This window comes from Malaclemys terrapin, chromosome 12 (assembly GCF_027887155.1).
Source record: "Malaclemys terrapin pileata isolate rMalTer1 chromosome 12, rMalTer1.hap1, whole genome shotgun sequence".
Taxonomy (NCBI): domain Eukaryota; kingdom Metazoa; phylum Chordata; order Testudines; family Emydidae; genus Malaclemys; species Malaclemys terrapin.
In genome coordinates this window covers 15,661,484-15,688,505 of record NC_071516.1, presented here as the reverse complement: position 1 = coordinate 15,688,505, position 27,022 = coordinate 15,661,484, and the positions used below count along the sequence as shown (strand labels likewise).

Here is a 27,022-nt window from a genome sequence, read left to right as displayed (position 1 = left end):
AGTGGCTCTTAGTTTGCAGACATGCATGCAGTATAAAATTGAACTCTAAACTTTTTAATAGCTAAACTAATTAAAAAATAAGAGCTAAGAACAAAGCCATGAATTAAGATGCTTGCTTCTTGCCAAAGGTATTTTATCTTGAAGATTATAAAACGTTGGTCTAAACTAGTGGTTTTTCAACCTTTTTTCATTTGTGGATTCCTACAAATTTTTGAATGCAGGTATGGACTCCTTTAGAAATCTTACACATAGTCTGTGGACCCCTCTGCGGACCACAGGTTGAAAACCACTGGTCTAAACTATGGTTCAGAGAACCAAGACAGCCAAATCAAGCAATTGCCCTGTTGGAATAATTTGGCTGGACATTAATCAGATTCACAGAGGCAGAGAAAACAAAAACTATGTTTTACTACTAAACTAACTAAATGTATCTTAGTGCTTAAATCATTTTAACTGCAGTCACAGGGTCAGATTTTGAGATCGTAGGTGTACAACTGTGCAACGTACATACACAATTGCATTAAAGTCAGCTTCTTGGCCCCACTCTGCTCCCTCACATCCCCAGCTAGGCATTCCCTGGATTCCCTAGTAGAATAGAGCTGGCTCATACACCTCTTTCCCTGCAGTCCCTAGCATAGGGGATGGGGAGCAACTGGGAGTGGCTGGAGACCTATGTGCTTTGGCTATCTCCAGCTGATGTATAGCTCCTAGATAACCACAACCAGCTGGCTCAGTTTAGAGCAGCCCCTGACCTGCTCTAATCTGCACCGAGGGTGGGGGCTGAGCAGAGAATCAGGGAGCCATAACGGGTTTCTTGAGAACCACTCTTGCCCTGCTGCATTCAGTGGACATTGGATGGAGAAGGAAATCTGTCCCATATTTGTGATTGCAATTACTTGGATAGTTAGTCACATTTGCACATGCAGTTACCCAATCTGCAGATTAAAACACAGTAGTTATACACACATTAGTTGTACATTGTGCATGCACGGTTATAAATCTAAAATAGTGGGTGATCTCCCCGATAAATCTTTATTTATTAATTCAGTGGAAATGTAAAGAGTTGTATAATTGAGTGATTTGAAGGGACCCAACTGATTGGAGGTGATCGTGAATTGTTTTACTAGCTTTTGTTTTATGAGATATGGGTTCAAATTCTACGTAGTGTACAAATGGAAATTAATGGGATGATTTTATCGTTGTGTTCGCACACCTTTCCCAAAACTACCACACAGTTAGACCTACTTGCTAGGCATCACCTCAAGAAAGGCTGAGAACTAGGTCTAGCAAGGTTGGGGCCAATCACAACTGATGGGTGTTGGCAGAATGGTTGTAAGGAGTGCTTGAAAAGGGCAAATGCTTCACAGAAAGCTAGTCTAGGCAAGACAGAAACATAACAATACATGGCATCCTTTTATTTAGAAAATAAGGTGACAAAAAGATGGCTTGAAGTGGTACTGTACGACTATCGAATTCTAAAGACATTGACATTCACTATACTGATAGCACTTCATTTTGCCGCAATTTCAACTGGAGGTTGTCCTTTACTTCCTGTCCTAAACTGTGCACTCCTAAAGGTTCTGTTCTACCCCAGCTCTGAAGTGATTCTTGCATGTAAGGTCAGATTCGATCCTATGATAGGAGTGGTGTTTATAAATGGATGGCATGGCTACAACAACACTGCCTATAAGTGACTGATATCAGTTTCAATTACAGCAGGGTTGAATTTTGTTCATTATTAATAATTACAATGAATGAAGCAATTAAACACCTGTACTGTAGGTGTATGGGGATGGCGGAGGGTGGGTGGGTGGGGGGAACAAGGATGCAATTACTAGATGCATCTTATGACAATTAAACTAAACCATGATGATGATGAAAGATATTTAGTTATTAATCAGTGTTTCAAAAGATGATGCTATCCCTTTAAAATCACAGCACTGGACGAGGGAACCTGATCTTAATGTCTAAACACAATTTACAGTTCATTACTGCAGTTCATTACTGGCCACACCCTGGAGCTAATATAGAATGTCACACATTTAATGAACTCCATACTTGAAATACATGGTCTGTAAAATCTGACGTACACTGTTGTTAAAATACTTGGTGTTTGAAAGAAAATGTTTAAAGGTATGTATTTACAGCGTTTTAAAAAAAAAAACCCTCAAAACTAGTCATTAATTTACCCAAAAGCGTATAAAATGTTCCCTAAAGCGTTATTTCTAGTGCAGTATTTCTTTCAGCACCTCAAATTTAGTTGCTATGTTTTTTTGAGAGCAAATGTGTTCAGTTACATAAGGATGGAGAAAGCCTTCACAATGTAATTGTAGATACTTCAAACAGTAATTTAACTTGACAAGTCAGTTCATGATGAAGTCCAGGTTCTATAATTAGTACTTACCTGCCATCATAATAAAAACTCTGTATTAGGTTAGTTCTTGTCTGGGCCATACAAGAGGTACCTTGCACTTCTATTTTATTCAGGAGTGTCAGATTTTTATTGGATGTTAACACCTGATATTTCCTTCAGGCTCTGGTTTTATTGAACACTTTGTTGGATTATGTTCTTTGAAGCTGGAATGGCAACAGGAGCTGCCCGGAAAGAGAGAAGAGTGGGAATGGTTATAAATCACATCACTGCATGGTATCCTAATGGTGAAATAACAAAAAGAAACATAGCCTGCTAAAGGCAAGAGCTGTCATTCAAACATGAAATACAAGATGTTTCTCTCGATTGAAGGCTATTTATGGTGAATGCTAGACCTGTAAAAATTAGTTTCTCACTTCAATGGCAAAGTCTTTTGGGACTCATGTTTGGCTTGAACAAATAAGGGCCAGATTCTCAGCTGGTATAAACCAGCGTGGTTCCTATGCCAATTTACACCAGCTGGGGATCTGGCCCTAGAAGTCTACATAATACATTTCTCACTATGATACTTATGGGAGGGTACTTTTCTAAAGATTAATGGCGTAAATGACAACTTCATGTGACAATATTGTGTCCTGGAGGCTGGGCAAATATGAATCCCCTACAACTTACGGGGAAATTAGACTTTAACACAATTAAAAAATGAAAGCAAATTAGCACACGCACCAAACAAGAGGTTTGAGATTGCCTTGAAGAACTCAGCAGCTCTTTTGTCTATAGCTTGAGTAAGTTGCCTGGAATGTTTTGGCACTAGTTTTTGAAATGTAAACTCTCATTGATTGGGAGCTAGCTAAAAGGCAACAATGTGGCTCAGTAAACAAAAAACCCACCAAAAAACCAGATGCTTAGGCTTGTATCTTGAGAAGGCAAGCAGATGAAGGGCTGGTAATGTGTATCTCAGTTTGAATAAGAACGGCCATACTGAGTAAGACCAAAGGTCCATCTAGCCTAGTATCCTGTCCTCTGACAGTGGCCAATGCCAGGTGCCCCAGAGGGAATGAACAGAACAGGTAATCATCAAGTGATCCTTCCCCCATTGCCCATTCCCAGCTTCTGGCAAACAGAGGCTAGGGACACCATCTCTGCCCATCCTGGCCAATAGCCATCGATGGACCTGTCCTCCATGAACTTATCTACTTCTTTTTCGAAGCCTCTTCAACTTATAGCCCAGCTGTAACGGTGGAGAAACTAAGCTACTGTGCATCAGCGAAAACTGCTTTGACACTGGTCAATGAGAGCTGAGGATGATTGCGTAAGTATTTGATAACTGAACCCATCTTCTCATTCAGGCTTTACCTGACCTTGGAGACAAACCACATTACAAATGAAGGGAGGGACCAATGTTTGCAGCTAACGTTTTTGGAAAAAGATCTACTGGTTTCCAAAGTATTAACTCTCAGGGAGCTATTCAGCTCAAATGTTCAGCTCCCTCCCCTTGCCGTTTGGCTTCACCGTAATTTGCTCTGGCTGGAACTAAAGCAAAATGGCATTTAAAGTTGTATTAATAACTTCAAGATGTATCTGCTCCAGTCACATTTTTTAAATTCAATTAAAGATCAGATCCTGGTGTAAATGCCTGTATGTGTGCAGGCAATAGCTATGTAAGAACCAATGGAAATCAAACAGGGCCATTGAGAAAATGGACACTACAACCACTGCACAATGGGATTTAGGAGAGTTTATCCCTGCCAATGCTAGGCTTTTGCTCCAATTTTACCAGGGTTGTTACCACCAGCACAGCTCCTGCAGTCGGAGCTCTAGTGTAGACAGTCACTGGCATTTTAACCATAAGAACGGCCACAATGGATCAGACCAAAGGTCCATCTAGCCCAGTATCCTGTCTTCCAACAGTGGCCAATGCCAGGTGCCCCAGAGGGAATGAACAGAACAGGTAATCATCAAGTGATCCATCCCCTGTCGCCCGTTCCCAGCTTCTGGCAGATAGAGGCTAGGGATACCATCTCTGCCCATCCTGGCCAATAGCCATCGATGGACCTGTCCTCCATGAACTTATCTAGTTCTTTTATGAAGCCTCTTCAGTTTATAGCCCAGCTCTAATGGTGGAGAAACGAAGCCATTATGCATCAGTGAAAATTGCTGACACAAACTTATCTAGTTCTTTTTTGAACCCTATTATATAAAACCAACATGTAAGCTAGACCAGCTCTGAGGAAGGTTAGGTAACACAGTGGTAAAGGGTCATGGGCCAGTCTACGCTAGGGTTTCCAACCTTGCTCCTACCCAAGGAGCTGTACCCATGGTAAATGCTGGGAAATCTTAAGGAAAAAAAAGTCTAATATAGGTGCAGTTTTGATAAGCTTTTCGGGTTCAACTTTCAGGTAGAATTTAAGGAGGGAGAAATAATTTTCCAAGTTGGAATTTGACTGGGACATCAAAGTTATCTTTGTGACCCCCCAAGTGGTAATGGCCAAGAGATTAATCTCTAGCAGCACAGTGCCCACTTGTACCATGCTGGGGCACTGGTTCAGAAAGCTCCCTATTAAATCAATCACTTTCTGTAGCATCTTAGAAGTCTCTGACCCAAGAAAGTCTTCACTTTAGCAACCTAACAAGATCAAAGCCGAAGGCATACTCATAGTTACCTGTTAGGGTTTCAGCTGCACTTCAGAGCCCTGATCTGCCCTAAATACAGCTGATCCCCATTCAAAGCCTTCTACACTGTCAAGAATTCCAAAGATGGCCCTGCTTGCAATGAGATACAAGAATGCAGTCATAGCAACAGAAGATGCAGAATACAGCAATTCATTAGAAACCAAATGTGTCAGAAAGAAGGTGTTGTTTGACAGAAATAATGGCGACCCTTATAAATGTGCCTTTTATTCAGAAACAACTTCAGATTTACAAATGATGCAAAGGAATTCTGTGGCTGTGAACAATGTGCTTTGATTTCATGGTAGACTCAGCAATGGATGACATTTGTTTTCAGAAAGGTTACCTCACTAATTTTGAGATAGGTGATACACTTCACAAATGCCAACACAGGGCACCAACAACTTTCTGTTAAAAATCTTAAAAATGAATGACAGTTTGTATCAACATAATGTTGGTGTTACTTACCCAGGTCTCTTACTACCGTTCATAACATTTTTCCACACACAATTTTTGTAAAGTGACAGATGTTTGTCAATGTTACCAGATACAACAGGCCTTAAGTATTTCTTGTGCTAGAATTCAGGCTCTTACATAGTTACATTTTATATGCAGAGAAGTGTAGTGCCAACAGTGTAGTTAGAATATTTTTTTTGGAGTAGATGAATTGCATCATGAAATTGTGAGCATAGAAAACACCTCATGTGTGGAGGGTGTGTGTGTGCAATCTAATTATTTCAACATTTCTGAAATAATTGAACAGAATGTGGTAGTGTAATCAGCTCACCTTTGTTCATGCTCTAATTTATATTGTGGGCAATTATACTTTTCCCCTTGGTAAACAAGTTTCTGGATATAGTTAAGCAACTCAGAGTGCATTTAAAATAAAATCTGTTTCACATAAAGGGACAAATGAGAATGACTATTACCCCCATCTTTAATGCACTAAATTCTTTTGCACAGATTGTTCTTGTTACTACTTCTTTATTTGAAACGATCTGAGCAGCACACAATATTCCTTCCTACGTGCATGACTGCAACAAGCCAAGTTAAGGAAACGTAAAAAGTGGGAACACTGTTGTTTTAATGGTGCCATATTTTTAAATCGCTTTTTCTGTAACGTGTTTGCCCAATATATATCTACCAATGGATGGGTCTAAGTGGCAGGGTGGGAGAAAAAAGAAAATCACAGCCTTATACAGGCCAGATCCTATCAACTGCTGAATGCCTCCATCTCCAGTCACAGTCAATCTCAGGACTCTGGAGGATTCACCATGTCATCTAGAGACAGCAACTGAACTCAAGAGATGTAAAAACAACGAGGAGTCCTTGTGGCACCTTAGAGACTAACACGTTTATTTAGGCATAAGCTTTCGTGGGATATAACCCACTTCAGCAGATGCATGAAAGCTTATGCCCAAATACATGTGTTAGTCTCTAAGGTGCTACAAGGACTCCTCATTGTTTTTACTGATACAGACTAACACGGCTACCCCTCTGAAACCTGTCAAGAGACGTAGCATCAGAGCACACAAAAATCAAAGGGCCAATTATGTGCAAGGTTATATAGCCGATTGGCTCATGGACTACATGAGAAGCATCAAATGGTGTGCCCTTGATTGAATTTTACCACTCAAGTCAGTGGGCACAGGACTGGGATTTAGTGTTACCGAGCAGCATCAGTGCTCTCAGTAGTTTTTACTCATATTCTGTTGCCATAGGTAAGTGTATTTGTGATAAAGCTAGTGCTGTTATCTGCTTCTCACTTTGTTCTGACACTCACAGATTCAGCATTGAGTTGCAAAATATTTAGTGAAAAGTTACTTTTGAGCTGCAATGGTTCTCTAAATCTGAAATGGGAAAAGAGCCAAGATTTTTGGTTTGGGGCTTATGGAAACTCTGCAGGGACAACAAAGACAATTTTGGAGGCCTGAGATCACACCTAGAATCTAAGGGCAGATGTGAGTATTCTATGATCTCAACACCTTTCCCACTGTATTGACTTTGTTGATTCAGGGGGGGGGGGGGGGAAGAAGGATGCTCCAGTGGTTAAAGCACTGGCCTGGGACTCGGGTGACCCTGGGGTTCCATTCCCTGCTCTGGCACAGACTTCTCTGCAAATCAGTTTCTCTGGGACTCAGTTCTCTAGCTGTAAAATGGGAATAAGAGCACTTCCCTACCTCTCAGGGCTGCAGTTAGGATGAATACTTTAAGAGCACATTGTGAGATAGATATTCTAGTAAGGGGGCCACACAAGTACTTAATTTAGAAAGAAAGTAAAAGCCAGAATCCATAATCACAGTTAGCTCCTTCCCCAATTTTTTTTTTTAAGGAAAGAGAAACCAGTACATATTTTTAGGCAACATGAAGTGGCAGGAGCCTCATAAGACCCAGAATTACCAGCCAACAGCAAACCCATTTTTTATTTTTCTACAGAAGAGACTATAGTGTAGAATACAACCACAGCTGGGGGGGATGGGGCTGGCATTCTTTGGTGAAGCTTAGTCTGAAAACTTATCCCAGGATGCGTGATCTTCCAAAAATCTGCCAACCCCTGCAGTGTTCAAACTTCTTGTATGACCACAGCCTCATAAAGAATGAAATTAAACCCCCATGGAAATCTTTGACATTTGTAGTATTATGCAATGTTTGGGTGAAAAAAAAATATTGCAGAAATTCTCATTCCCTTCCCAGAGTGAGTTTAGCAAAACTATTTCTAGCTTTTTTTAATTACAGACTTCTCCACTAATTTATGGACAGCTTTAAAATGAGAAATTGGTAACAGTTGGGAGTGAAATCTGTTACTGTAACTTCTAGAGCCTATAGCTTTCATTTGATGTGTGCAAACATCACAAAATTTGTTTATTCAACATTTGCTTTAACTTTATGTATCACTGGAAATGTTTAATTATGAAACAGGTTATGACTTTGGACCCTGAGTCTCATTGAACCTAATAGAAAACCATAGTTTTTTTCTGCATACTTTTTTAAAGCTGTCCTTTAGAGAATTTTATCCCCACTACAGAATTATTTTAGAATGGCTCAAAAATTAGATTTTTATTGTGTTCTTCAGTGTATTTTTAATAAATCTATATAACATTTTCAAAGAAGCCTATTGATTTCATTCTTATTTCATTCTATCAGAGTCTTCCACAGGAAGAATCTAAATGTAGCTTCAATTTTGTTTTTGTTCCCAAAAATTTTCCATATAAAAACAGGCAATTTTTTTTCAATTTGAAAGATACTGTGGTGCTTTTGGAGTTGCCGTTTAGCAGCTAAATAATCAAACATTCAAGATAGGAGAACTTCTGAAGAAGAGTCATCCTTAAGTAACATTATTCATTCATCTATTTTCCAAAACAAGGGCCTCATTCTCTTCATTTACATTGGTGAATATCAGGATTAACACCACTGACTTCCATGGAATTACATTAGTTTAAAATGAGAGCAGAATTAGACCGAGCATTTTTCTAAATGAGCTAGGGTTTATGACATTGAATTTCCAATTAGACTGAATGTAGAAAGACTTGGGACAGTTGGGTACTCTGGGACTAACTGGTTCTAGAAAACACAGAACTGAGGTAGGCTATTTCAATACTTAAGTTCCACCTAGTGGACAAAATTGCAAGGGTCTTTGTTTGTGACAATCTATAGCAGTTTGCTTGCAGTTACAACAATACAAAGAGTGGGAGAAAAATACCACAAAGAAGATATATTTATAATGAGTAACTATCCTGATGAATAGCTTTCTTAACACCAATCCATGCTCTTCATAAAGCTATTTAGCATTATTCTTCTGGAAGATTTAAATTAGGATAAGATCACAAGTGGCTAAATTCTTTACATTGCTGTTTCCAGCAAATCATAACCTTAAAGGAGTGGAGGATGGCAAAAACCACATGCTTCCAATGAGAATATTTTTCTAGTTTATGAGTTGAAATAACCAGCTAGAAAACTTATTGTATATAATAAAGATATGATGAAACAATTGCACACAAATTAGTAAAAATATATTTTACCTCAGTTTCATATTTCCCCTGCATCCAAATTACAAAGGCTGTAATACATCTAAACCTATATACTGTACCCCCAGTATAAACACCATGGACTGATCAGGACTAGATCAACTCAAGCCCACCATGCAAACTGTATATACATAAAAGCATGAAGTTGCATAAAATTTATTTTTTCACCTGTTTTTACATCATTCCCTTTAAATTCTTACACGTCGGCAACATATAATTCCACAGAACAATAAATAATTTGCATTCATTTTTCTCTTGAATCAAAGGTATTTACATCTTTTTTAACTAAATGACAGGTACAAAACATCGGCATCTCAATAAATATCATTTTGACACCAGAATCCATTTCCCCATATAATTGAAAAGGTTTTTAAAGGCATAGAAGCACATGAGTTTTATTAGGCAACAATAATGGGCCATCTTGACAAAGGTGAAGAACCCAGGATTTCATGCAGGTTAAAGGCTTGAATTCTTAATAAGAGTTAAGGATCTGCTCCATCAACACTGAAGTCAACGGAAAGTCTTCAGTGAGCACTGGTTGGGCCCTAGATGTGCAGCTGGGTGGGCAAGTAGAAGTCCCTCTGAAATTCTGAGTGGGCAAATAGCTCATGATGGTGATTTGTGCAGTTAGCTTGTTTGCACACATGGCTGAGACAAGTGCATGTGAGAATTAGGTGTGTATTTTGCACCCAACTCTGCAGCAGCCATTACAAAAACAAAGACGCCACCAAACGTTAGGTCTTGAATTTTAAAGAAGCCAAAGGGGTTCAGGCACCTTACTCTTTTAGGTGCCTTTGAAAACCCCAGCCTAACCTCCTAAAACAGCAATAATTTCCCACTGGAGACACAAACAGGTTTAAATGAGTTTGCAATGAGATTTTGTGGTTATATTAGTTCAGCAGACTATAGAAAAGTAGAGGGTTTAGTGCTGCTCCTTCTGGCTCTGCAGCAGCTGTAGCACTTAAACATAGTGTTCCCACAGCTGTGATGACACTAATGATGTCACTGCTTACAGCTAATACAATTTTGGTGAGATAAGATACTATATAGGTTCAAGCTGTTGTTGTTGAACAAACAGCATGTTAAATTTCAGCTCCATTCTAAACAAAGGAAAAGAGATCGCTGTTAAGAGAAATAGGACAAGATTTTTGGGGGGGGGGGGAAGGGAGGGGAAGTAGTATGGGATATATGTGTATGTGCATATATAAGTAATGAAATGCAAGAAACAAAATCTACCTCCTATTTTAAAAAAAAGCATGACAGCACACCTTTAGTTAGTTACATCAGTGATTCAAAAATGAACTGCTTATGAAATATAGGCTATTGTGGTACAACTGGAAAGGGAAATAGAGCACTGATCAGAGATCTTTCTAAAGTAAGCATGGGAAGCAAGAGCAAATGATGAAGCACATACTGCTGTCTCCTATAATATTACTCGTAGAATAGCTCCATAACATGGAAGTTACATAAACTGCTACAATTCACAAATATGAAGAAGTTGCTAAACAAAACATACATACTTGCTTAAAAAAAAAAAAAAAAAGGTCAGTTATTCCAAATAAGCACAAAATTCAAGTATAATAGAGGAAAAGATGTACTGTAACCTAAACTTCCAGTATGGCATCAATTTACTATGTGCTGTAAATACAAACATCTGAATGAAAATTTGCTTTTAAAAACTTTTTTTTTAAACATATGGGGAAATAGTTTACAGACAAAGTGCTAAACTTAAAAAAATAGAACAATCATACCTCCCCCGTCCCTAGTGTTTGTAAGTGGCAGTTTTACTTTTTTTGTTATTGCTTTTTAAAAAAAATAAAATTTATACCCAGAGAGAAATACTTCCTAGATTTACAACCTTGTGCAAGAAACTAGCTGTAAAGGAACAAGGCTACACCCCTCTCACATAATGCTAAAGATGATAATCCCACCATTGGTAATATGAGTTCCTTATTAAGGTTATGAAGCCATTAAATATTACTGAAATTGCAATTCACTCCCATTCTTGGTATAAGTTACGATTTTGCCAATATGGTCAATTTAGTGTAAACTGCATTGACTCCAGGAGACAGTGAATTCTAACTTATACTTTCCAAATATTTACATACAGTAGCATGGCACTGTTATTCTTACTGGACATTTAACTACTAATACACAGCTATTAGGGGCAGGAGTCATTACAAAGATATCTACTGTCATGTATTTTCAAAAGGACAACTTGTCAGTCACAAGTAGTTGCCAGAACCATTCTTGATTATTACATTTAAATCACTAAATCAAAATTTTGATCTGGGAAGCCAGCAACAAATGCATGACTCACCCTATCCTGTAACTGTAGCAAATCGCTAGGAGAACATGAAGGATCTTTTTGGCGAACAGATGTAATTTACAAAAAGCTGACAACCCAATTCTTCTACAACAAAGGTTTTCAGACACGGCTTTTCTTCTCTGAAGCAAATCATAGAAAAATACGGAATTGAGCCTCCCCTGATAAAAACCTGTATTTAAAAAAGAAGAGTGGAAATATTTTGCTGGAAAAAGTTTGTGAGGGGATGTGGGAAAGTGAATTTTTAAAAAATACCATAAACATGAATACAACAGCTAGCTAATTTTTCTTTCTTGTTGGGTTGTTTATAGAGGATGCCATTGAGTATTCTGCTTTTATGGGGTACCAGAGAAAAGACAAATCAAAGCCATGTAGCACAAAAGAAAAGCCACTGTTTTATCTTAACAAGCGCTTGCTCTTCTTATTCCTCTAAAAGAGCTAATAGACCTTGAAACATAAGACTCTAAATCAAGTATGTAGAAAGGAGACCACTGTATCCAGCAGTGCTGGAGGCTACATTTCCCATCTTGCACTGCAGTCTAAAACATTTATTCATCCACTTTCAAAATGGTCATACATAGAACTACTGAATGGTAAGGTCAGACCTGGTATTTCCCGTGATGGCACGAGAAGGAACCAAGGAGCAAGGAGGAGGGCTCTAGAACACACAGTAGGGGTGAAAAGAGCCAACAGTGCAGGCTCCCTTTTCCCCCAGGCTCATGGCAGCCCCTTCAGGTCAATTCAGTGTGGTGACAGCACTGTCAATTCAGAGAATGTGAAGGTAGAGAGCATGGCATGCTCTCTTCTGAGCCCAGCAGGTTTCCCATCAGGAAATCCAGTATGAACCTCAATGTCTTTGAGCCCTATTGGAGGAATAGGGCCATTGGCAACATGGCTCCAAAGAGGAACAAGCTGTCAGGAAGAGGGGGAGATCCAGGAAGGTTTCCACTTGTGTAGATAACCCAGAATCTACAGGGTGGAAATTAATATACTTCAACTGATCCTTTGTTCTGCAGAAAGGAAAAGCAGCAGGTTTTAACTCACCCACTCTGGGAACATCCTAGATACTGCTTCAATTCATGCTCCTGGTTTCTCCAGGGGGTTGTTCTTTGAGAAACAATGACAGGTCATAAGGGCTTTTGCAGAGCATGTGCACGCATCTCCTCCTGCTTCTCAGCCATTTATGTGATGAAATGAATAACAGACTCCCATGCCTTTCAAGATTGCTAAAGTGTTTGGAACTTGCATTACTTGTTGGACCCACATGTATCCAGGATAGCCATGTCATGCAGCATGTTCTTCAAAGAGATTCGATTTCCTAGTGCAAGTGAGACAACTAAGTAATGCTAGGGTTTTCTGGAGCTCATAATCCAAAACACAGAAGTGCAAATCACTGCCCACTACAGATCTCATTTTAAACGCTGCTCCAATTCTGCATTTAAGTTTGTAAGCCAGAAAATGTTATTTATCATTTGAATGCTTGTGAAAGTCCCAGATGTGCAGCAATGGAAACAAAAGTTGGCAACCCATCGAAGAGATACACTATGGCAGAGAGGGCTTGCCCTGCTGCTCCCCACCTAAGCACAATTCAAAAACTCCGCAAGGGGAGTTCAGGGTATTTGGATCAGTCATTGCTTGCCTCCCTGCTGACCCTGCCAATAAGGGTGCTTAGTTCCAGTTATGATGGTGGTTTTTATTATGTGGATTCTGCTTCACTAGAGCTGGATGGACAGAGACCACACAACTCATTTATCACAGACTAAACAGTTATTAGATAGATGTGACTGTCACTAAAACTATGCCACATGTGACCCAGTGATGGAAGCCTCTATTAGCTCATTGCCATACTCCTAAGCTTTCCAGTCATATATTTCTGTCCCCATCCGCAAGGAATGCTTTATAAATTATGTGGGTCAATGCTTTTTTTAATTAACAAAAACATACAAACAAACAGAAAACCAAACACATCCCCTCTGGGAATTTTGCTGTTTAAAATAAATGGAAATCTTATCTGTGCTTCACATTAAATAAACTACCATCTTGTGCATGGGCTCAGTTTCTGACTGCTCTCAAACGTACATCTATTGAGGCAAGTTCCAGTTTTAAACAATGCAAATTCCATAGTTATCTCAAACTGCCTCTCTTTGTAGACTGTGTCATGAATGGCGCGTGTAGATGACTGCCTAGGCTTATTTGCAGCTCATCTTCATTAATTCATCCTAACAGGAAACAGATTTTATGTAACTGTGAAGAGTAGCGGCCCTGTGACCTTTCCTTTCAGTCTCCAAGGATTCAAGACACGGCTGCCACATTGTCTGCAGAATAGGATGAGTCTCTTATGCTGTCAACACGTTCAAAAGCTGATCAGCTGCAAGTTTCCTTCCAAATTGAATTTAGGTAATTTGCTCCTATAACAAAACTATATAGTGTAGTTATTTGTATATCATCAGCTCCTTTTAACAAGAAGCACAAAAGTGAAACAAAATGCAATTTTCCCTTTTTTGGATGATATTTCTCAATGTGCACTAAGTGCTGGAAATCATCAAAACACACTAGATTTTCTACGTTCAGATCTTTCATTTTGACTGAAGGAAAAACTCAGCCAGTCAGGTTTTCCTTATGTATAGATCTGTTTTAACACTGGAATCCTACAATCAAAACAGCATGACACCACCCAGTAGTCAGCTGTTGGTAGTAATACAGTACATTACCTATTTTAAGGGACTCCCCAACACACACAAAAACTCTCTCTACCCGAATTGAAAAGATAAATAATAATATAAAAATATAACACAATGCAAGGAACATCACAGACACTTAAACTAAAAAACAAAACAAAACATCTGTCACGTATAAACTTCAAGGTCATTTAGCAGCTTTCAGGTACTCTGATCTCACATGAGAAACCAATTATCAATGCAGTTACATGCATTTGACCCCAATTAAGTAAAACCAAGTGACAAAGACTGAACAAACTATCAAGTGCCCTACACCTCCCCAAAAGACTCTATTTACTGTTAGGTTTCAGTTTACTGCAGTTCTTAGTCTTTTTCATTAAAGCAGCACATAATATTGATTACTGCATAATCCTATCGGACATAGTTCTTACAATGACAAATACATGATTTCTGTCTCTCCGTGGTGTGCAAAATTAGTCTCTGCTCTGTAGACCGAGCAGCTCTATGATGTGAGCTTCGAGTAGCTTGGGGGAGAGAATCTTCGCCTCAGGTACTTCAGGACGTAGAGAGGAAGGCAGCTCACCAGAGTGATGACGGTGACCTTCCACAAGAACGACAAGGTTGCAATGAAGTAAACATCTGCAAGGAAAGAGCACAGAAGCAATGGAGATGGGCTGTAGACTGCAGTCAGAATTGCACTGCATGGGGAGGATCAAAGGTCAAAGTGAAAGCTTCAGGGGGAAAAAAATGCAGCCCAGTAAAGCTTCGGAACAGCCTCCTCCTCTCACACACACAAAACAGCATTTTTGCTCCCTATTTTTTTTTTTAAACAATGTAATTTCTGTTCCCCAACCACCTCTTGCTCTCTTCCTTTCTCATTCATGAAGGATATAGCTTTCTCCCTAACACACTGCTCATCTCATTTCAATAAGGCGTTTTGTCTAGACAGACAATTATGGACATAAACCCGATATGAAATATTGAAATCCTTCACCCCCCTGGCAAAATGAACTACATTAGCTTCCTTTAAAGGGTCTCTAGATGGATTTTAGCTCTGGGAGTTTTTTTTCTTTAACTCGCTAGTAGTGCTGAATATGAATTATCTCCGTTCATTCAGATACCATGCAGCACCTCTTTTTACATTGTATAATCACAGAAGCACTATGGATATATTTGAAGTGCATTCAAAGATGAGCCACAATACTCTTGTGTAAGAGATAGCCTTATTGCACATGGAGGCTTTGAACCGAGGAAATGAGAGGGCTGTTTTATTCTGCAGCAGGATATCATCCTAGGAGTTTGCAAGGCTTTCTGGGGGAAGTAGTGACATCTTGTGGTCCTTGATAGTACACTGAAACACGTTGCAGGGATCTGATATTTAACGGCCTGACTGCCCAGGGAAATGTGGAATTCATTATCTGTTTTCTTCTAGCATGTGAGATGCGTCTTCCATTTAGACAAATGAAAATATAAAACAAAAAAGTCCAGATGAAATAAAGAAATTGAGACAAGTTTTAGTGAGTCCACTACTACATCCAGCTAACGGACATGGTCTTTCACTCCAGCAACAGAGGGTGATGCTTTTACATTCAGGGGTCTCAGGTTCAATCCCCATAGATGACCCAATCAAGTGGTGTCTCGTGTGGGGATCTGAACTGCTGGGAAACCCTGAAGGCCAGGATGAGACTCCTGGGCCAATGTGTAACATATTGGCCAAGTGTGTCTTTGTCCCTCTCTAGTGGCTGGACTGTGTAATGGGATCTGAGAGTCTGCTACTGCCTTCAAGCTAATGGATCTGGTCCCTGGGATAACTTACAATAGGTTAGTTCATCGGCAGTTGTGAGCCCAATTTATGCCCTTACCCTCTTGTTAAGCATGTAAACATTTGACTGGAAAGACGTGAAGAAATAGAAGATATTTAACCTTACCAATAAACTCATGTAAGAAGACCAGAGAGGCTATGTAGCAGGAGAGGCTGAGCAACTCTGCCACTATCATGAGCCAGTGCCATGTCTGGATTGTTAATGCCACCATCAGTAACTCAGTAAGAATCAGGGATGTGAAGGAAATGGCCACAATGTGGACAAATTCAGACTCAAACAGCAGAAGAGCTCCATACATGATGATACTACCTGTGAGGGAAAAAGAAGGAGAGAGGCTGGATATGTTACTGCTAAACATCAATCTAAGTTCTAAACATCAGTCTCAGTCCTGAAAGTGCAGAAACATAAGGTCACCTCTTAAGACAGTTTGCCATGGCTTTTGATAATGCATGTTGGACAGTAAATCAGTGATTTATGACCTGGCATTAAGAAGATAAAAGAACTTCTGTGCAATGAGTAAGAGACACTACACTGGTGGTCAATGTTTCATAGGGGCATGTCAGATTTACAGATGTGGAAATATGAAGTATATTATTTTAGCTACTGTCATAGATCACTTGAAGATTATGGCGATCTACTTGTCCTTCCAGAAAAAGAAGCACAGTCACTACTCAAAAGAGAAGACAAATATCAAACACTTGTAACGTCTCCTGTGCTGCCCTGAAGTCCGGATGGAAGCACAAGGTGTAGGGATGCTGAGTGCATATAATTAGGTTTTCTGTGCCCTCCTTGGGCCAAGTCCTCCACCCTAAACAAGCACAAATTAAAGTGGCATTAAGGAAGCATTATTTTGGGCCCCTATTCCGGCTGGGCTGGAAAGCTCACACAACTCCCTGCCTAGCCACCTGCACAAATAATTCATGTCAGCAGCATGAGTAATTGGCACCAACATCCATCACATGCTAGTTTCTGAGGGGAAACCCTATAAGGGACTAGAGCCTGAGCCACAAAGTTCAGATCCAGCTCTGAACTCTCCACCGTTGGGCCTGTTCAGTTTGGGTCAGGCCCACCACTGCTAGCAACTAGTTTAATTGTTTAGCCTGCTGCTTTCTAGTCATTTAGCACAGTAGATATGAAGTCACTTTAACCAAATACTGTAACAGGATAGTGGCCTCATCTGAGAAAGAACTTTTCCCCAATGCATCATCCTCTGGCTTTGACTTTCCACCACTTGTGAACTTTCTATAAATGTCTTGGCTTTACCATAGTATTTATATAGCAACTGGAGTCCATTAGTCCTGCCATAGCATTCTACTGCATTAGACTCATCCCCTGAAATCTAACAGCGGTTTTCTATTGCTGGCCCCACTCAAGGATGGCAATGTCATTTAAAACTGCTGATTTGGGCACATTTCTTTCCGCTTCTGTCGATAAAGGAGTTTGGGAAAATATCATTTTGTCCCAGGATCGTATGGCCATTTTAACTATACAACCTCAACACTAGATGTACATGTGTTGCATGCTTCCTTAGCTAATAGCAACAGAAATCACTTGTGCTTGAGGTTCTCTCTTTCTTTTTTAAACCAACAGGCTGACTTTCTAGGAGCTAAACCAATGGGTGCATCCACACTTGAAACAAACACAGGGTAACCAAAGTAGTTTTGTTAATAGCTTCTAGCAACTTGAAGATAAAAGCCCATATAAAGTGCAAGTTATTTGATCTCAAGAACTAGAAGTTTCTTCAGGTCCTTCACCAGAAAGGGTCATTTCCTTGGCTGGGAATAAGCCAATCATCTCAGCTAGGTAGTAACCAGAACTGGAACTATTATGACTAATAGATAATAATGTGTTTATATGGTGGTTTCCCTTCACAGATTTAAAAACAAAGGCAAGTGTCATTAACTTAATTTTACAGGTGGGATACCTGAAGTGGGGTAAGGTGAAGAGACTTGCCAATGTCAAAAAGCAGATCAGTGGCCACAGTGGAAACAGACCCCAAATCTCCTGACTCACATGCTGTCTCCTATGATGACCCAGTACTTCAAAATGTTGGTAAGCCACTTGCTACAAATGTTTAGTTTTAAGTGATTTTTTAAAAAAAATTTGCATTAGTAAGATGGTTGCGGTCATTGTTTTGATGCAAGGAATGGCTATTTTCACCCTATCCTAAAGGATTGTTATTCCAGTAATACTCTACTTTTGATAATACAGCAGGACAGCTATATAATTCCTGACAGGTACGGGAACACTATGAGAAAAAAAGGTGCAGTTTCTTACCTTGATAGATACTTATCAAAACCCATATTAAAAATGTTTTATAAGACAATGGTCGCCCCTATAAAGAAAAAGAAAGACAGCAAATATGACTTTTGAAAACTAATTTATAGATTATCAAGCAACTCTGACATAAATCTAAAATAGGTGGTTTAGAGGTGACCTGCAAAGGGAAGAAAATTGATGTCTTTTTTGTGCTTCCTCATGGTGCATAACAGGCATTTGACTATACTGTCACAATTATTTTGGTATAAACAGTGCTTTGTATCAGTATAGCTATTCCTGTACGGGAATGGGAATAAACTATGTTTTGGTATAGGGTTACCAGTATAACTGCATCCACACTAGAGGAATTCTGGGTATAAAAATATAAAAATGTAAAAAAAATAAAAATCACTCGTCTAACTGACAAAGCAGTACAAAACACTGTGTGAAGACCAGGCCTAAGGATGGTTGGAGAATTGGTGGTTTATGACCTCAGAGACCACATGAGAGTGAAACCAGATGGAGATGGGAGGCGACTTATTCAGACTGTTGGAAAACACTCACTTTGCTTCTGTTGGACTCTGTTTAATGGAAATTCTTGGGGGAAAGGATGTCTTTGTTGAAGAATCAGCTCACCCTTCCCTTCAGTTAAGGATGTTCCTAGTCCATATACACAAATCATTCAAAGAGTTCTCCAGAAAAATAGAAGAGTGGCAAGACTTGGCATTCCTCACATTTCTAAGGTAAAAATCAAATCAAGTGGACTTCTCTTTTTTTTTTTTTTTTTTTTTAAACAAAGAAAACTCTTTCAGGCCTCCTGTACATATCATAAAGCAGCAAAAACAGCACAAAACCAATCCTTTGTTCTCTTTTCAGGTCACCTGTAAGGCAAGTCTCCATGCAAGAAACCATCTGAACTACTGTTTTTGAATAGCAGTAGAGCGAGTCCAGAATTTTCCAGCAGAACAGATTTCAATTGGAAAATTTGACAAAAATCAACCCATTTAATGGGAACACATCAATTTCAATAACATTTTCAACAGAATGGGGGGGGAGGGCTAGCTCAGTGGTTTGAGCATTGGCCTGCTAAACCCAGGGTTCTGAGTTCAATTCTTGAGGGGGCCATTTAGGGATCTGGGGCAAAAATCTATCTGGGGATTGGTCCTGCTTTGAGCAGGGGGTTGGACTAGATGACCTCCTGAGGTCCCTTCCAACCCTGATATTCTATGATTCTATGAAAGGAGGGGATGGTGGGTTTTCCTCCTAAAGTTCCTGTCGTTCTGTACCCACAGCACGATGCTGGGTCCCTGTCACTTTCCCCCCTTCCCACAGCTTCAGCACGGTGGTGGGTCAATGCCTGCTCCATCCCATCTTCATGTCATCAGGGACCAACACCAGTGGAAGTGAGAAGCCACGATGAGAACTGGGGGGACACAGAGACTGAGGACAAGTGGAGGTGTCATGTTCCAAAATCAGAATATTCCTTTTTTGTGGGAAATTCTGAGGTCTGAGATTTTATTCTGATTTGAAAGGAAACAAAATTTCAAACATTCAGAATTTCCCACAGGATGGAAATTCTATTTTCTGGCCTGTTCTAATAAGCAGCTAACTATTAACACACACAACGAGCTGTGAGAAAATAAAAATAAGTTAAAATTGTAAATAGAATTTTGCCTCTTGACAACTGTACTTTTAGAGTCATACAATAAAGTACCATGTCTATTGTGTTTGGTTTGTCTCTCTGAAAGCCAGTTCCAAATCAAGCCAAAGATTATATATGGAGCAGATGGAAGAGAAACAGAATAAGATCTACTGGACCTTAAGAAGATCTTTGTAGAGCTCTGGATACAACATAGCAACCTCAGATTTGACATCCTTGTCTAAGACCAGAGAGAAGACTGGAAACATTGTATAGATTGTGGAATACCTGAGCAGAATAAGACAGGAGACATCAATAGAGCACACATTGTTTAAGCCATAAAAACGAATACACAAGTCTTCAAAAAGGAAATACATGCTGCTCCCTGCATCTCAATAATAGTCACATAATAAACTCACAAATGGAACACAATACTGTATGTACAGCAAAAAAATTGCAACATTTACTACTTTAAATTTATGAATAGAACCATTCCTAAACGGAAGCTGCAGGTATTGTAACCAATGTTACACATTTTCCTTTTAGAGATGGAACAATTTCAGTGCTGGATTTGACTAAGTAATTCAGTTCAGAGGGTTGGGGTGGGTTTTTTTTTTTTTTTTTTTTTAAACACGTATCTGAGAGCATGAGCAAATGAATATTATGCAAGCACAATGACATGGGCATAGCAACGTAGGTAGTACGGGTGAGATTTGGGGCTGTGCCTCTCAAAGCCCAGAGGGAGGAGGAGGATTAAGGTGACTTTAAGCCACCTTTATGCTCAGAGGGGGATAAAAGGGTCCCCCAGCAGGCTATGTCTGTGACAGAGCCTGTGCCTAGCTTCCTATGGGTAGTACTGCGGCCCAGAATCTCCACAGCACTATGTGCTGCAGCCTCACCCTTGCCACACCCCTGTGTCACAGCTCACAAAGACATCACTAGAAGACAGCCTGCTCCTCAGTTCCTGAACCAGGGGAACTCTTCCTTGGCCAGATCCAGGGCTTTTAGAGCCCCTTTACACTACCCGGACTTTTACCATAGCATACCGGGGCTGGAACAGGGAGGAGATTCTCTCTCCAATTTTTGAAGTGGCATTTGCAGTAGGCATCAATACAGAGCATTACTGAGTACTTACCAGTACACATACTAAGGAGACTTGCATACCTCTGATAAACTTTCACATGTATCACTTTTCAGACAGGAATCTATTCACTTTGCACAGGGTTTTCACATTTTTTTTTGAACAGTTTTGCTCTTACCCAATAATGAGGAAACCCTGGTAGAGAGGAACTGATGCAAAGTAAAACACAGATGAGAAGACAGCCTAGCAAAGAAAAGAAAAGGACTGTCAGGCTTCAAAAGCTGCAGTGTAAGTTATATTTGATAAATCCTACTTTATCCAAACTGAAAAGTATTTGCAGTAGACTCAAAATTCTTGAGACGAAGACAGGAGACTGTAATATCCGTTCCTTTGACTCCTGCACAAAACCGGGATGAAGGAGAATGTTTAACAGCAAACTGTGGAGAACTGAACCCCTTTGGTAAACTTCTCTTTACATAATCCCACAAAAAGAGAGGTTGGAGTGTTTCATCAAAAGCCTGCTGTTTTCATCCAGATGTCCTAAAGGATGGGTGTTTAGATATGTGGAGTTAACCCTCTGGAGTTAGAAGGAACATTTTCACAATGTAAAATGTATTAGCACTTAGTGATGGAGACAAAGGATAGAGGCAAACTCCAGCACGGACTTTTGATCTCAGAATGGAGATGGTACCTGCATTCTCAAAACCAGGAATGATCCCATATTTTACTGAAAAAGGTTTGTTTAAAAGAGATGTATTTGTCAGCAATATTATGGCTTGGAAGAAAAACTTCCAAACAGTAACTTCTGCCAATATATGTCCAAGCACTCATAGCTGAAGACAGAATTCTGCTCATGAACTCATAAATTTCTTTAAATTCTCTCAGTCTAACACAACCTAGTGTTTTTAATCAACTGACAAATACGCATCAACCTTGCTTGCTCAATACTGAAGTTGTGCAAACATGACGAAAAATACCTGAAATTCTGTGAACAGAAAACACATTTTGTCATTGAGGACCCAATTCTTTTTCCCCCTAAAGTCAATGGAAGTCAAGCCCTTTTGGCTCAGTCTAGCAAGATGCTGAGCACTTAATGTGGGTAATACATGCCTCAACTCCTAATGAAGTCAGCACCTCCCTAAACTGCTCGGCACCCTACAGGACTGAACTTTTAGTAGGCCCTGATTCAGCAAGGTACCTAACTTTAGGCACACGAGATGTTCCATCAAGTTCAGTGGGGCTCCTCATGTGCTTAAAGTTATACACTCTTAAGTAACTTGCTGAAGAGAGGCTTTAGGAGCCATTTCATACTGAAGAAATACAATATTTTATAACATTTCCATGGAATGGCTGTTGTCACATTCACATATATGTGAAATCTCAAAGCTCACATGTTTCTGATGCAAACGGTTTTGTGCCCAAAAGAAATTTAAAATAATATTTTTTGGGGGAAAATTGCTGACTGTTCAAAAATGGAAACATCTTTACATGGAGGCGAGCCTCTTCTCATGCAAAAAAGTTACCTTCTTTTCAAGATCAAACCCACTAAAGTTCCAAAGAAAGCCAGGGGCTGTGCCAGATGTGAAATGAAAAGCTTGAGGTTTGAACTTTTCACATTCCTCCCCCCCAGTTTCACTCACACTCTCAAACACACACACTAAAAGCCAAGATGGAACAATCCATTCACTCCATTTACCTGCATCGTGCTGATACACAAGCTTCTGTGGATCACAAACTGGCTGAGAGCTGCAGATCTTTTGTAGCTGTTCCTTCCATGCACCATCAGTAACCGGCCCAGATGTTTAAACTGAGTGATAGAGAAATCTGCTGCAAGGGATGCTTGTTTTCCTTCCTATGTAGGACAATAAATCAAAGGCCATGAGGTCACAAGATTACATAAGATTAAGAAACACCATTCATGTTAATACATGCCTAAACAGTATTGACAGTAAAAATACCAACTTTGTCCCCCCTCCATATATATATATATTTATTTTAACAGCACTGGATGAGGAAAAACCATTATCTTAGCATCTCTATTTCCTCCCTCAGCCCCCAGCTGCCTCCCCCATTCCCTCTACCTCCTGCCCCCAACACTCAAGCAACAAACGAAAAGACTATTCAAGGACAATACCTATTTGGTTTCATGGTTCAAACCTAGAAGGAAGGTGTGTGAATGAGGGTTCACAGCATGCATGTTAGCATGGCACTAACATCACATACGTTACCAGGTGCTATATTGGGAACATACCCACTATCAGTACCACAAGTAGTCGAATGAAAATGTCTGGATGAGAATTGTACTGCAGTGGCTATGAGAGATAATAGGATACCGCCGTTTACTGGGTCAGCAAAGGAGTTATAACACAACCTTTTAGGCTCACAAGGTTGCTTTCAAACCGCTTTGATTTTATTTTTTGGCCCATTTCATGCACAGTCTTTATGCTGTTTGCAAATGCATTCCTCTCCTTCCAAGCTATGTAGGAGTTCTGTACAATAAGTGGTGGGACTCCTGATCCAATGTCACCATTTTCCAAATTAATACAAAACAGTTCTAATGAATATATTATAGGACCAGCTACAACTCAGGTGTTTTGAGCATCTTTGTATAGCGATGAAGCAAGCATGAAGTAGCCTGGTCTGACTATGTAGAATCCTCTAGTACGGGGTAGGCAACCTATGGCACGCATGCCAAAGGCGGCACGCAAGCGGATTTTCAGTGGCACTCACACTGCCTGGGTCCTGGCCACCGGTCCGGGGGGCTCTGCATTTTAAGTTAATTTTAAATGAAGCTTCTTTAAGGTTTTTAAAATGTTTTTTACTTTACATACAACAATAGTTTAGTTATATATCATAGACTTATAGAAAGAGACCTTCTAAAAATGTCTGGCATGCAAAAACCTTAAATGAGAGTGAATAAATGAAGACTCAGCACACCACTTCTGAAAGGTTGCCAACCCCTGCTCTAGTAAATATCCGCATGAGTTTTGCTAAATGATTGCCCAGTTTACCAAACTATTTTTCATCCTAGCCTGAAAAGGGCCAATGTTTTTGGCCTGATATCTTTTCTTCTCAAGACAATTGCTCTTTCTATGACATGAATCAATAAGGATTCAATAAAAGGGGCACTTGGAAACCAGCCTCTGCATTTATATGACAAGTTATATCAAATATGACGTGTGCTTCATAATCTCACCTTTCCTTCAACCCCAACACCGCAGTCAGCCTCCTGAATCATGCTCACATCATTCCCTCCATCACCTGCATGTAAGAGCACAGAGAAAGGGCAGGAAATACAGTAAGAGAGTCACTTATTATAGCTACTGAATGTAGCTGAATTAATAAATTCATAAACTTTAAAGTCAGAAAGGACATTAGCCCATGGGGAATTAGAATAAAATCATTAGGGCTGATATGTTCAAAGCAAGCTAGGAGGAGTGGATGCCCTAAATTTTAAACAGGAATTGGGTGTTCACGTGTCTTGCACAATTTTTCATCGATTCGTAGGATCTTAAGGCCAGAATGGACCACTAGATCATTTAATCTGACCTCCTGTATAACACAGGCCATGAAATTTCAGCCAGAATACTGAAGAAAAGTTAGCAGCTTGGCTCAGAATTAGAGCTTCAGAATGAGTGTTGTTCCAGCCGTGTTCGTCCCAGGATATGAGAGAGAGAGAAAGGTCACTGAAGTAATATCTTTTATTGGTCCAGAAAAAGATATTACCTCACACACCTTGTCTCTCTAGCTTCACAATGAACAATTTTTCCAGATGAAATGTGAACTCTTCTTTTTGCAAAACCCAACCTCAATATTTGTGAAGTTTTTCTGCCCTCCCCCCACCAAATGAATATGCCCAGTTTCAGTTTATAGGTTATTCCACAAAACACTTCCATTTTATTTGTTATTTCTTGTTACCACTGATGTCACGAGGTGTCACAAAATATTTCCACTTCCACCATGAAATGAAAGAAGACTGCTTAGTTTGAAAATGGAAGAGTTGCCATACCAGGTCACACTAGTCTTACATAATAATAAAGGAAATTTCTTCCTAACTTCAGCAGTTAGTGGCTGGTTTATGCCCTAAAGCATATGGGTTTATATTCTCTATATGACTGTACTTCAGCACAGCACTTTAAGTATATGCTTAGTTTTAAGCACACGAGCAGACCAACTGACTTCATAATACTTATGTACTTAAAGTGCTTGGTTTAATGGGAGGGCCTAAGTTTTTTTAATTCATATCTAATGTAACTGGACAGTCTCATCCATATTAACCTCTGATCCTTTCCTGAATCCTGTTTAGTTCTTGGCCCCAATAATATATTGTGTTAATGAGCTCCACAAGTTAAATTATGCATTGTGTAAACAAATTATTTCAGATTTGGATAATATTTATATTTCTGAACATTTGCACATACAGACTTACATTTGCACGAATGTTCACAAACAAAATGGATAATGGGTTTGTGAATACAGTGATTTAAAATTTGTTATTTATTTTGCTGAATAGGTCACAAAAAACTTTCACTATTTGCTTTGTTCTGTTTATACGACCAGCAGTCTATGTAGTGTCTAAGAGAAATCCCAACGAGTAACAATTTTGTATTATTTTAAAAGCAAAAACACAAAAAAATCCTACTTTAACTCATTTGAATATCTGCGTATCTGTTCCACTCATTATTTTTCAGCCATGTTTCTTAAGGGAAAAATTTTATATGTTTGACTTTAATTTCTAGTACATATAAAAAAAAGCAGAATTAAATAACACTAAAAATAATCTTTCAGGCTTCTTTATGCAATAAAGAGCAAGAGGACAAAGGACCTTGTGTTTTCTTTGCTGAGCACTTAAATCGGGAAAAGAAAATAGTGTACCGTATATTCCGAAAAAAATGAATACTAAAAATGATCCATTAACTTTTAACTAAAGGAAAGAAGACTTGTATGTTTTTCCTTCCTGTTTGAGAAGAGTTGAATCCGTTTCTCTTCAACGTGTCAAAAATTAATTAAAAGAAAAATGAATATAAAAATGAGACTGAGATGGATAGCCTATGCGTTCCTTACCTACAGCGCAGGTCAGTTTGCCAGTTCTTTCCTGGAGCAAGCGCACAATCTGGGCCTTCTGTGTGGGGGCACATCGGCAGCATATCACGGCTGGACACTGGCAAGCTAACTCCATAAACTCGTACTCATAATATTTCAGACACACCTGTTTTATAGGAGAGGGAAGTTTCAAAGATGATTATACTGCATATATTTCCCTAAACCAAATCACACACATAATACCCTTGGAACTCCTATACAGCGGTCATAAGAATTCGAAGTTTACCTCTAGCGAGTCACCAGAAATCACAAGCGCACAGTCATGTTTCCGACGGAACGCATTCAGCTCCAAATGAGCTTCTCCACGGTTAGTCACCTGGAAATGAGCACAGCAGCTGAGAATAAATTAATACAATCCTGGACACATACTCCCGGATACTGGCAAATCAATCAGGTTATCAGACATACTTCTGACTAAAAACAGAACCAAACAACAGGGTGAAATTAAGGTCCACGTTCAGGGCCGGCTTTAGCAAGTGCGAGGCCCCATTCGTACTCACCCAGCGGCACTCTGGGTCTTCAGCAGCACTTCAGCAGCGGGTCCTTCACTCGCTCCAGGTCTTCGGTGGCACTCAAGGACCTGCCGCCGAAATGCCGCCGAAGACCCGGAGCGAGTGAAGGACCCGTCGCCGAAATGCCACTGAAGACCCGGAGCGCCGCCGGGTGAGTAAAAATTAAAAAGGCGCCCAGCGCAGGGCCCTCATAGGTGCCAGCATGGGGCCCGATTCAGGGGAATCGGGCGAATTGGCCTAAAGCTGGCCATGTCCACATTTTCAAGTTTCATTTGTGTGTGTAAATTGGGGTTTACACCCCCATCCCATTGCCCTCTTTGTGTGTGCAAACCTCAACTCTCATGCCCTTGTCAGGGAGTGGGGTTTGAATATGCACAAGAATTTTGAAGATTTGGGCCCAAAACTGTATTTGAAAGAACAGAAATTCACCAATCATCTTATGAAATATGCATCATATCATTTTTGCTGAGCCTTTGGAAAACAAACCCTAGGTTTCTTATTAGTGTCTGCAGAAATTAGCAGCATAGTTACACAA

The 27,022-nt window shown here is 39.7% G+C and overlaps 1 protein-coding gene across 1 annotated transcript in view; it reads right to left on the bottom strand.

Annotated features, from left to right (window-relative positions):
- Positions 1-9,206: 9,206 nt before the first annotated feature.
- Positions 9,207-27,022, bottom strand: part of ATP9A (ATPase phospholipid transporting 9A (putative)) — a 90,560-nt gene continuing 72,744 nt past the window's right edge. Inside the window, exons 20-28 of the mRNA XM_054045263.1 lie at positions 26,202-26,291; positions 25,937-26,081; positions 24,069-24,133; positions 22,569-22,724; positions 21,051-21,115; positions 19,971-20,079; positions 18,171-18,228; positions 15,999-16,202; positions 9,207-14,709 (exon numbers count right to left, since the gene is read on the bottom strand). Of these exons, the coding sequence (XP_053901238.1) occupies positions 14,573-14,709; positions 15,999-16,202; positions 18,171-18,228; positions 19,971-20,079; positions 21,051-21,115; positions 22,569-22,724; positions 24,069-24,133; positions 25,937-26,081; positions 26,202-26,291 (1,029 nt within the window). The 3' untranslated portion in view covers positions 9,207-14,572. The remainder of the gene's footprint in view (positions 14,710-15,998; positions 16,203-18,170; positions 18,229-19,970; positions 20,080-21,050; positions 21,116-22,568; positions 22,725-24,068; positions 24,134-25,936; positions 26,082-26,201; positions 26,292-27,022) is intronic.